This window comes from Oxyura jamaicensis, chromosome 33 (assembly GCF_011077185.1).
Source record: "Oxyura jamaicensis isolate SHBP4307 breed ruddy duck chromosome 33, BPBGC_Ojam_1.0, whole genome shotgun sequence".
In the NCBI taxonomy this organism is placed as follows: domain Eukaryota; kingdom Metazoa; phylum Chordata; class Aves; order Anseriformes; family Anatidae; genus Oxyura; species Oxyura jamaicensis.
The window spans coordinates 696,015-708,011 of NC_048924.1; the positions used below are offsets into that span (position 1 = coordinate 696,015).

Consider the following 11,997-nt stretch of genomic DNA (forward strand, 5'->3'; position numbering starts at 1 on the left):
CACACAGCGTGCAGCACGTGCACAGCGTGCAGTGCACACAGCGTGCAGCACGTGCACAACGTGCAGTGCACACACAGCGTGCAGCGCATGCAGTGGTGCAATACAGGGCTGGCTGCGTCCTGCAGACCCGGCGCAGCTCCCGCGTGCCGGGGCCTCATCCATACCCACTCAGGACCCCTTGGCTCAGCACCCCAACTCCCAGCCCGCACCCCGCTTCCAACAGCCGCCCTTTGCTGACCAGTTCCTCCCAGCTGCTAACTGGGGAGCGGGGCACCGGCTGCGGGCTGTGCCTGCGGTGGCAGCGTGCGCCGGGCGCGTGTTCTCTTCCAGGCCAGGTCAACAATCCCGCACGGGGCTGAGCCGGAAAAAAATCCCCATGTCAGCCGAGCTCTTCCGAGCAAGTTCCTCTTTCATCTTCGGGGGTGTTTTCGCCCTCCCCCAGGGCTATCAGCAGGAACCTCCTGCGCACCCGCTGCGATAAGGCGCCCGGGCTATCCTGCCCGAACAATGTCAGCGCCGCGATTTCCCGCGCTCGCAAACAAGACCTGGCCTTTGTTGTCTGCGCTTTCTTGGCATCTCAGGGGTCCCCCCCCCCCCCCTTTTTTTTCTTGGTGCAAATTCCTAGAAGCACGAGGGCCGGCAGCCCCGAGCTCGGGCGGTCGCAGGGAGAGGGTTGCGGAGAGGCTGGAGCGAGGTTTATTGCGGGATCCGAGCGCGCGGGACCGATACACGACAGCTACACCCGTGTCGAAGCAATAAATTAAGCCATGCACAAGCTCCGGGCCGCGGGTTCCCCTCCTCAGTGCCCGGTGGGAGAGGCTGTGCAGCGATAAAATAGCTTTATGCTTTATTAAATATATTAAATCTTGATAATTAAATAATAAGGGCACGCATCTCATTCTGTTGAACGTCCTGGGCTAGGCCGTGAGTAGTCCCTGACCCGAACTGGGAGCGAGCAGGAGCCGGCTGCAGAATGCATGAAAAGGCCTGGAAAGCACCAAAATGCCGAGAAAACACCCAAACGGCTTGGAAAGCAGAAGCGCCGGCTGCTCATCGGGTGAAGGATTCGGGCCCCGGCTGTCTCAACCCCCAGCACCTTCCCGTGGCTCTGCGGCATTCCCGGGACGCGCGGCTCCAAGCGGCTGGGCGCGCAGCCCCCCAGCGCCCTGGGACCAGCCTTTTCCAGCAAAACCCCAAACCCAGCGCCCTGCCGGGGGCCCGACGGGGAATTCCTGGTGCTGCCCCGCTGGGGCACAGCACGGGGCCGGATCCGGCCGGGCAGGGGGGCTGCGGGGTGGGATGGCGCCGGGCGCAGGCTGCCCGCTGTGCACCCCGGCCAGCATCAAGTTTCGGCTCCTGGGGATATTTTTATAAACGGGCTGGAAGATTTCTTGCCCTTTTTTTTTTTTTTTTTTTTTTTTTTTTTTTTTTTTTTTTTTTTTTTTCTCCCCTCGATATTTGAAGCCCCGGGGGGGGGAAAAGCGGGGGGGGGGGGGGGCCGGGGGGGGCACGGTGAGGGGGGTCTGCAGCCCGGTGCTCAGCACTCCTGCTTGGGTTTGTCCAGGGAGTGGTGCAGCTTCTTCAGCGTCTTTTTGATCCTCAGGGCCGTGAGCCGTGCCGAGGGGCTCTGGTACCAGCACTCCTTCATCACCTTAGCCAGGGCTGACAAAACCTGGGACGGGGGCGGCAGACAACGAGTGATGCTTCGGGTGAGGCCAGGGCTCCCCTCACCTCCCCCAGGGTTTGCAAAAGCTTAGGGGTGGGGGTCCTGGGTTCCACCCGTCCTTGCCCCCGCTGCCACCAGGAGCTCACGGCCCCTACACGGGCGCTTTGCAGCCGGGGTGCCCCAAAGCTGCGGTCCCCGAGAGGCCGCCGAGCCCTCGCCGAAGCCTCACCGAATCGGAGAAGAGGCGGTTGGGGATCACGGGGGTCTGCTGGTCCACGCACACCACCTTCTTCATGTCCTCGAAGCTGGGGTCGCTGGGCACCACGTCGAAGAAGGGCGGCCGGTACTCCTCCACGATGCCTGCGGGCGGGCGCCGTGAGCGTGGCCGGGGTGCAGGAGGTGTCCCTGGTCCCGCACATGGCCAGGCAGTGGCAACATCCCCGCTTCCAGGGTATTTGGGAGGCGGGGGGGCACGGGGAATGGTAACGGGGGCTATGGGGTGCCCAGGCTGCCACCTGTGCCTGTCCCCGGGGTGGCACGGACACAGCCCTGGGTTGGGGTGCGCTGCTCCGGCCCCAGCACTGGATGCACCACGGGCCTTGCTGGGACGTCTCGGGGAGGCAAGGGGGGGGGCCCAGCACCATCTCCAGCCCTGATGGGGGCTTCAGCACCATCTCCAGCCCCGACACCACCCCGCAGCCACGGTGAGCCCACCAGCTGGCCCTGCTAATCCTTGCTTAGTGCCTCCATATGGCTGCGCATCCATGGGGTTTTCCCTCCCCCCCGAGGCTGCCCCAAGCCCCCCACAGCCCCGTGTACCCCCGGGGGTACTGGCGACCCCAAACCCCATCCTGGCTCCTCGGTGCCCCGGGGCTGCGCACGCATGCCCAGGGTCCCTGCAAGGGTTAAAGCTGGCGGCTGAAGGTCGTCCCCTGCACATGGCCACGGTAATTCGGAGTAAATGTTTAATCTGAAGGAGCCCCAGGGCGGTAAATGAGATTATCCCGACCAGACTGTGCCTGGGGGGACCTGCTGCTTCACCCTCCAGCGCCCACCATTTAATTAATGCCGCTAATGGACTATGCCGGTGGTGCTGAGCGGCGCTGGCTGGGGCGAGGAGCCTCCTCTGCGGGGGTCCCCAGCTCTGTCCCCTGTCCCCGAGCAAAGCCCGGTGGCCGGAGGTCCCGGCCGTGGCCGGCTTCCAGGCAGCGCTGGATGCCGCTTGTTTTCTAATCAGCGCTGAACAAACAGAACGCTGATTGAGTCTAATGGGCCCTTTAATCAGGGAGCCGGGTGCTGACACGAGATTACAGTGTTTATAATTTACAGCTAATCTTCTGGGCAAAAAAAAAGAAAAAAAAAGGAAAAAGGAAAAAAAAAAAAAAGAAGGAGGAGGGAAGGAGGGAGCGGAGGCGCAGCCTCCCGGCGGAGGGCTGGAGCCCGCGGCACCCCTCACCGTTCACCGCCGTCCGCCGGGTGATCTCCCAGAGCACCAGCCCGTAGGCCCAGATGTCCGTCTTCTTGTAGGACTCGAAGCAGTCGGTGCGGATCTGCTCGCTCAGCACCTCGGGGGCCATGTAGCGCTTGGTGCCCACCCGCGGGTTGGTGCCGATGTCCAGGTAGTCGCTGCCTTGGGAGTGCATGACGGCCAGCCCTGGGCGGACGGACGGACGGACGGCGGTCAGAAGCACGCCGGCGTCGCCGCCGCATCGCCCCCCACCCCCCTTGCCCCGGGGGAGCGGGGTCTCACCCAGGTCGGCGATGCAGCACTGCCGGTTGCTTTTCACCAGGATGTTCCTGCTCTTCAGGTCGCGGTGGGCGATGGCGGGCTTGCCCTGGGTGCCGAAGATCTCCACGTGGAGGTGGACGAGGCCGCAGATGATGGAGGCCGCCAGCCCCAGGCAGGTCTCCACGTCCAGGGCCGTCCTCTGCAGGTAGTCGTAGAGCGAGCCGTTCTCGTGGTAGTGGGTGATGAGCCAGAGCTGGGTGCTGGAGTTCCTCGACGTCATGTCGGAGGCGATGAAGCCTGGATGGGGAGAGGAGCGGGGTCACGGAGCCGCCGCGCCGCCGTCCCCGGCCCCCCCGCCCCCCCCCTGCTCACCCAGGATGTTGTCGTGCCGGAGGAGGACGGTGTTGTAGATCTCCGTCTCACGGAACCACGACTGCTCGTCCCGGGAGGAGAAGATCTTCACGGCCACGTTCTCCCCGTGCCACACGCCTCGCCACACCTCGCCGTAGCGCCCTTTGCCTGCCGCAGCCACGGCACCGCGTCACACGGCCCCTTCGGACCCCAAGGGACCCCAACCCCGTCCCCGTCCCAGCGTGATAAACCCACCCGCCCAGCCGCTCTCTCCCTCCTCCTCCTCAACGAGCTGGGGGAGGATTGGGGTCTCTACGGGGTTTTGGCTACAAGGCTTGGGTCCGACACCTCCCCGTGGGTTTGGCATCGCGGTGCCATCGCTGGCGGCTGCAGGAAAGGGCTCTGACCCCTGCTGTCCTCACCCACGCACTCCACGAGGGTGATCTGCCGAGCCACCGTTCGCTGGACGAGGAAGGGCAGCCCCGAGCCGCTGCCCGTGGTGCAGTCGTCGTTCAGCAGGTCCTGGGGAGCCAAGGCTGCAGGTGAGCTCGGTGGCCACCCCGCACAGCCACCACCTCCTCTGGGGACAGCCGGGGTCCCCCCTTGGAGCCCACCCACCTCCAGCGTGCTGTCTCCCACCAGGGAGGCCTTCAGCATGAGGTCCGTGTCTCCCAGGTCGCTGTGCTTGAAGAGGAGCCTCTCGCGGCGGTGCTGGGCCAGCTTCCAGAAGAAGAGCGTCGTGAGCGCCGCAAGGACGAGGAGCGCGAGCAGCGGGACGAAGATCATCAGGAGGAGGTTGGGCAGGGACGGCGCCTTTTCCAGGGCTTCTTCTCCTGGTGGAGGGGAAACGACGGGTGGGGGAATGGAGGTGAGGTCTTGGACTTGGACCTGGGGAGGTTTTGGGGTTTGGGCTTGGGCGTGGGATGGGGGTTCTGCATCGGGGTCACCCCCATGGGTGGCAGCTCCGCAGGCACAGCCCAAGGAGGGGCACTGGGGGCACCTCGCTGGCCCCATCCTGCATTGCAAAGGGGGACCGAGAGAGGAAGGGGATTATCTCGAGACCCAAACACATCTCCACCCCCCTGAAAAACTCTGCCCTTCTCCCCCTGACTCCTCGAAGGGAAAGGGGGACAGCCCAGAGGCGAGGCTGCCGCGGGTTCCCGTACCTGGCAGGTAGATCTCCAGCTCGGCGTTGCACATGCTGGAGTTGCAGCACCTGGTGCCGAACTGCTCCATCACGTGCGGGCGGCAGTTCTCCAGCAGGTTGGTGGAGAAACAGCCCCGGTGCTGGGCGATCCTCCCGTCCTCCCGCCGCTTGCTGACGAAGCACACCTTGCCCGTGCAGGTGGGCACGCTGCAGTGCGGCACGTCGCACACGCACAGCAGCTCGTCTGCGGGCACGAGGACAGCGCGCGTTGTGCCACGGGGCCGGGACGCGCCGCTCGGGGACAGCGGCCACCCGTCTTTGGGATGCTGGTGGCTTTGGGGTCAGTGGGATCTGTGCTCAGGACCCTTGGACCAGCCTGGGACCCCCGGGAGGCAGCAGAGGGGATGCGCGGGGAAAACGCATCCATCCCATGGGCTGTGGCAACAACCTGGGCTGCCCTAGCTCGCAGTGCACAGCCCGGGGGTCGCATCCTGCCCATGGAGCCCCAGGGAGCTTTGGAGCCAGAGCTGGACTCTGGGGGCGTTGTGTTTCGGGATCCAGGCACCGAACGTGCAGCCCCTCGCTGCGGGGCCAGAGGGCGGCTGCGCTCCCGCCTCCCGATTTAGCTCTGCCCTTTGGCGCAGAAAATATCCCTCCTGGAATCAGCAAGTTCAGCACGAGGGCAGCCAGACGGACGCTGGCAAGGGGACAGACAGACGGCCGGCCGGCCGCAGCCCCCCACGGCCCCATGCTGGTGACCTGTGCTTGGTGGCGTGGGCCGGGGACCATCCCTGGTGCTGCTCGGGGGCTCCACGTACCCCCAGCCCCAAGCAGGCACAGGGGATGATCCCAGCCTGGATCCATCCCGGGTCCCCCTGGTGCTTTCCTGGGACCACAAGCAGCTCCTTGCTGCTCCCCACCACCAGCAACGCCTCCCCAGAGCTACGTCCTGCAGCCGTTTATTTTGAGCAGAGCGAGCCATTAAGTTTCCAAACAGCCACGAGTTTTATTTTAACCGCCCTGCGCGGGGCGGAAAGCGTCGGGCACGGCCCCGGCTTCATTTTCTCTCTGTTTTGCTACTCACCGGCAGCAAGGCCGAGGGAGAAGGTCAGAAGCGCCAGCATGGCCCCGCCACAGGCTTCTTGGGACATTTTCCTGCAGAAAAAAAAAAAAAAAGGGGGGTGACAGTGGCAGCCACAGCCCTGGGCACCTCCAACATCCCGGGGCTGGCGGCCGGGTGAAGCCACGAGGTGGCTTTGGGAAGGAAGCAGCGGGACGCGGTGTCTGACGGGGAGGGAGGGCAATGAAACGAGGTAGGATGTGCTGCTTGCGAGTGGAATTCGGCTCCGGACGTCCCGGTTGCAGCCCTTCCTGCGAGCAATTCCCCGGGACGGCTGCAGACGCACGCGGAGCCGGCGGGATGCCGGGATGCCCCGTACAGCCCCACGGAGCTCGAGATTTGGGCTAGAAAGGGGGCATCGCCACGGCCACAACTCCCCCCCAGCCTCCCCCATCCCCACAGGTCGTACCTCGGCGTGTCCCACTGACACCGGTGGGGCTGGAGGTCTGCGGGATGGGGCTGGGAGCCCCCACGCCCTGCTGCGCACCCCCAGGTCCCCACCGCAGCCGGAGCCGCCCCGGCAGCTGGCTGCGATCTGGGGCTCAGCGCCGGGAGGGGGCTTTTGTACAGGGCTTATCAATGACACAAGCGGAGTCACTGCGGGCAGCCAAGAATTCCCCAGCTGCTCCTTTGGGGAAGGCTTGGCTGTGATTTTTTTTTTTTTTTCTTTTAATTATATTTATTTTTCAATAGCTCCTCGTAAAAGGAGGGACTCTCGCCAAGCCCCTCGCGCGTTCCCTTCCCACGAGGCCGGGACCTGGCTCCCCGGCCCCACCTCGCTCCCTTCTCCGTCGCCCGCGATTCCCAATATAAACACGCCGAAGTCGCCGTTTCCTGCAATTCAAGGAGCCCTGCCCATGGCAGCCAGGACAGGAATCAAGATTGTTTAGATTCTGGCCTTGATGGGGAAAGGCAGTCACGCAAGCACGGCGCGCGCTGAAAGGCACACGGACGTGGCCGTCCCGGGCAGAGCTGCGACGGCTCCGGCCGCTGCGCAGCATAAAATGGGCTTTTCCTCCCCAAAATAGCTCACTTTGTTGTAGCTCGTGGAGAGGAAACGGTGACCCGAACTCAGGGCTGTCATGAGAGCAGGATCCGCCCCGGCAGGAGCGGTGCCTGGCCGCTCGCAGCGCTCCTCGCCGGCCGGTCCCTCGGCTAGCGTGGGGCCAGCCCTACAAGGACGGGCTTTGGGAACTAAATTCCCCTGGGGTTTGGGAGCCCCTGGGATGCTCCCAGGCGTGTTGATCACCTCGCACTTTGGAGTGCTGGGGAATGCACCTTTTTTTTTTTTTTTTTAGATGGAAACCGAGACTCCCAGCCAGTGAATCCCCTCCTTGGAGGCGCTTCCAGGAAGCCACCAAACAAAACCCTGCCTTGTGTCAGGGGCCTGCGGGATTTTTGCCATTAAACGCAAAACGGGCCGGACCTCACCTAAAACCTCGCTGCCCATGAGATGAAATTTCACGGCAAGCAAACCTTAACCCGGAGCCATCCCCAGCACCGAGCTGTAGAAGCCCAGGGTCAGAAACGTCCCGGGACACACCTGCAATGGGTCACAACCAGCCCCAGCCCTGACCCCCCCCACCCCCCCAGTTCCTTCCCGTTTCAACGCACACGGCCCAGCTGCAGCGTTAGCCCCCCCCTCGGGGGGTCCACAGCAGCACCTCCAGCCCCGAAGGGCTGGCAGCTTTACGTCCTGTCATCCCCGGGGATTTGCAGCAGCTTCGGCCACATGGGAGGGAAAAAAAAAAAGGACAAATCCACCCCTGGTGGGGGGCGGTTAGGGTTGGGTAGGAGCATCCCTGGGCAGGCAGCGGCTGTAGCACTCGTAGCCCTCTGCACTGGAGGGGCTGAACTGATGGAAGTCCCCGCGGCTGGGAAAAGTCTTGAGCAAGACCCAGCTTGGAGAAGAGGAATTTCCCTGCCCCGGAATGGAGGCAGAGGCCGAGGGGCTGCTCGGGAATCGGCACCGGGGACAGGAGCCAGCGGGAAAGCCCGGACCCGCCGGGTGCCCGGGCAGAAACGGGGCTGCAGCGCCCCGTGGCCACGCTTGCACGCTTCCAGCTGAGCAAACCCCATCTCCTCCAGGAGGAAGGTTTTCCAAACGGCACAGGAAGGCTGGAGGCGAAGTTCGGGCACAGCGGAGACCCGAGGGGACAGGCTGCGCACCCCGGACCCTTGCACCACCGCAAGACGCACGCAGAGAGCAGCAAACCCAGCTCGGACACATTAATAAGAGGAACAGGAGCGTGATGCCAGCCTTGCACGCGTCCCCTTGCACGCAGCAGTGCAGGAGAGGTTTCCTGCCCCGGCCCTCGCACTGGGTTTTGCCCAGCGGACGCCGTGCTTGCAGGCGGCGTGGGGCACTGCGCCGTGCCGCCGGCTGCTGCGGCTTGAACTTTCCCTCACTGTAACTCGTGCCGTTTAAAAGATACACCCCTGCCCTCCATTTCCCAGCCCTCTCATCAGCTCAGGGTCTTGTTAGGAGCTGTATGTAATTTTAGCTCTTTGCCGAGGACCCGGGGACGGATCCTGCTCTCAGCTACGCTGCTGTAAATCCATATTTATGTTCCCCAAATCCAGCTTCCAGCATCTGCTGCCCTGACATAACCCCCGGTGTCCCACCGAATGCAATGGAAATGGGGCCAGTTCCTGATTTTGGCCACATTGGTGAAAATCCAGAGGGAAACCGGCTGATCTCCGAGCCTGGAGACGTTCGGCAGAGATCAGCCCCTGTCCTGTGCTCAGCAGCAGCTGCCCTGGGCATTACAAGGTGATGGAAATTCTGAGGAAAGAAGATGGGGACCCCCGGGAGCGGAAGGCAGGGCCAGGCTGGGGGGCCCGACCCCACGGAGCTGGGGGTCCCACACGGCTCCGCTCCGTGCAGCTTCCCCACGGCCGAACCCCGAGAGCGCGCGGCGCTTTGCCACTCACCTACAGCATCCGCACCGGCCCCGTGGGTGCTGCCCGGCTGTGCTGCTGCTCCTGGGGACGATTCCTGGCCGCGGCCCCCCTGTGTCCCACACCAGGCTCAGCCAGGGACGCTCCCGGCCGTGCCCTGCACCCCGGGGAGCTTCATGGGGCTGCTCCCGTGGACCCCGGAGAGGCTCGGCTCCCGTCCCGGCCCCTCTGCCCCGACGCGGCCGCCTGGCGAACGCTTTGTGGTCTGGATGTGGGAGAAGTCAAAAAAATGTTTCTTATTACTGCCTCTTCCTGCCTGGCTTTTCTCCACCACTCCCAGCTAATAAAGCATTTCCTATTGCTGAGCACACATCCCCATCCAGCCTCCCTTCCTCCCGCACACCGGGCCCCAGCTCCATCCTGGTTGCTCTCCCTCGTCCCTCTCCTCCCGCCCCTGTCCCTCGCCAGCTGCTTCCCCAAATTTTCCTCCCTTTTGAGCCCAGACGAGGCCCTGGGGCTGCACCCTGCCATGCCCAGAGCACCCAAAGCCTCCTGCACCCGGCAGAGGCGCAGCCGCTCAATTTGTGGGGTTTATTTGGGGGCACCAGGGGCAGGGAGGATGCTGTGGGTTAGCGTTAGAGCACCGGGCCACCTCTCCCACTGCGCCACTGCTTGTCCCCTGTGGGGATGGGGACATTAAGGGGGAGCTAAGGGGCTTCCCAGCTGTCCAGTGCTGTTCCCAGTAGGACTTTTGGAGGGCAAGGAGCACTGCACCAAGGGGTGCTCAGCCTTCTCTGCAGGGCTGGGACAAAGACACCCATGGGCACGTCTCCCACGTGCCACCATCCTCGAGACCGCCCAGCTGGGACACCAGCGGTGGTGCCGTTCCCACGGCGTGGGGCGCACGGAGCCAACCCCGCTGCGGGCAGCGGAAACGGCGCTTCCCCTTTTGCCGCCCCGGGGTTGCAGTTTCAGCCACCTCGGACGGGGCCCTGTGCCCACCCCCCCATCCCTCAGCTCCCCCCCAGCACCCCCAGCCCCAGCTTTCTCCCAGCTGCTCCTTCCAGCCACCTGGAGCAGCTCACGTGGATGCAGCACCGGGGCTGGCGTCTCATCCTCTTTCCTAACCAAGCTACGTGGCCTGATTTCCCTCGCCGTTCCCCGTTTCATCACAAACCCCAATTGCATCATGAGCCCCAAATTGCAGCACGACCCTTCCCGGAGCCGCCACGGCCGGGCACTGGCGGCAGAGCTCGACCGTGGAGCTTTGAGGTCCTGCCCGAGGTTCCTCCGCTATCTCCCCCATCGCCCTCGACGGAGGAAGTGAGACAAACAAGAGCACAAAACCAGGATCAAACGCGCGCGGAGCCTTCGTGCGTGACCTTGCCCGTGGCGGAGGCGGGAGGAATTTTTGCGGAGCCGGCATCCACGCATGGGAAACGGGCAGTTTCCATCAGATAGCAGCGGCTGTCTGCCGGAGGAAGTCTGTGCCGCAGCCGCCCTATCGCCCTGACCATCTCTGCCCCGGCGCAGATTGCAGCCGCCAGCCCTTCCTGTGGGGGGGGATCCTCGAAGGGGGGGCAGCGGCCCTGAATTTTGCCCTCAGCAGCCGGGCACTGGATGCGCAGTCTCCAGCGAGGGCTCTGCTTCGGGCGCTGCTCTCTTCCGCGCTGGGGACCTGGGTTTGTTTTTTAACCGTAATCTCCGCTGGGGGAAATAAAGAGGTTTTTAAGAGCTTCGAGGAGCCGCTGTGTGTCCCTGTTCCCACGGTGCAGCGGCTTGAGAGTGAGTAGGAGCCCCGGGGATGGCTGATCCGCCACTGCCAGCCGCGCTGCTGCTGCAAAGAGGGCAGGACTCGAACCCCGCTGCAGCGGGAAGGCTCGCGCTCCTCGCGCTGGGGCTGGAGGAGAATTTGGGAATATTCACCCAGAGAGCGGGACCGGCTGTAACGACAGGCAGCCCACGGGGGTTTTCAACCGCTGAGGTCTGCCACCAGAAGTTCAGCAGGGCAAGGATGGTTCCGAATGATTTCCAGCGCCGGGATGAGAAAGAGCGGGGAGATGGAGGCTGAGCAGCAAGGAGAGGGGAGGAGAAGCCTTGTGCCCGGCTCCCATGCACCAACGCTGCTCGCCGCTACAGGCGGACAAACCGCGGTGATGCCGAGCTCAGCAGCAGCAGAGCCTAACCCAGGAGCACCAAGGCCCTGCCCTGACCCGAATATTTCCTCGCCTTCGTACAGCTCGAGGCCACCCCCAGCCCGTGGTGCAGCAGGAGGCCGGTGCCTCCCCCCCGCCGCGCTTCGTGCCGGGCTCTCGGGGTGCCAGCCCCGCGCTGAATCAGAGCGGGATGGGTGCTCGCGGTGCCGGCCGCGCCGGGGCAGTGCCGACGGCACGATGGCGCAAGCTCCCCACCACTCCCACCTCCCAGCCAAAAAAAAAATAACAATCAGCCTTCGTTAAATCACTCGGGTCGCTTATGGCAGAGCAGAGCAGCCCCTGCCACCACCGGACCGCAGCCAGCCACCCCTGCGGGTCTCACCGAGGGGACACAAGCCTCCGTGCTCCGCTGTCCCTGGCTGTCCCCGTCCCCTGTGCGGCACGAGCGTGGCACGAGCCAAGGTCTCTCCGTGCACGTCCGCCCCCGGCTCATCTGCGAGCCACGGCAGAAGCTGGCACCGGAGGAAGGCGGCGCGGGGAGCCCGGCACGAGCCAAGGCTGGGGGGGAACAGGAGGGAGGCGGCGGCGCCTTCCCCCTGCGTCCATCCGTGCCTCGGCACAGACCTCCCGGTGCCCCTGCGAGGCACGGCCCCAGCCCCAAACTGGGGAGGACTGGGGGGAGCGGGTGGCTTGGTGCCCCGCAAAAAGTGGGGCAATGACGGGTTCAGCTCCAGGTTGCAGGTCCTGCCTGCCCACAGGGAAAGGTTATTTATTACCAGGAGATTGTTTCGAGGGCCTCTTGCTGCAAGCTGCTCTCCCTGCGACCAAACCCTCTGCGCTCGCGAGCTGCAGGAGGCAGCGAGGGCTGCTCAGGATCCGGATTTCACCTCCCCGCATTCCCATGGGGTTAAGTCGAGTTGTTTTTAG

The 11,997-nt window shown here is 64.3% G+C and overlaps 1 protein-coding gene across 1 annotated transcript; it reads right to left on the minus strand.

The window, feature by feature from the left end:
• Positions 1-600: 600 nt before the first annotated feature.
• Positions 601-9,265, minus strand: ACVRL1 (activin A receptor like type 1). Its single transcript, XM_035308998.1, has 10 exons — positions 8,948-9,265; positions 5,978-6,048; positions 4,913-5,137; positions 4,365-4,579; positions 4,169-4,268; positions 3,768-3,914; positions 3,417-3,692; positions 3,123-3,320; positions 1,896-2,026; positions 601-1,672 (listed from the first exon to the last, which is right to left on the minus strand). The coding sequence occupies exons 2-10, from the start codon at positions 6,042-6,044 to the stop codon at positions 1,538-1,540; spliced, it is 1,494 nt and encodes a 497-aa protein (XP_035164889.1). The 5' UTR covers positions 6,045-6,048; positions 8,948-9,265; the 3' UTR covers positions 601-1,537.
• Between the last annotated feature and the right edge of the window lie 2,732 nt (positions 9,266-11,997).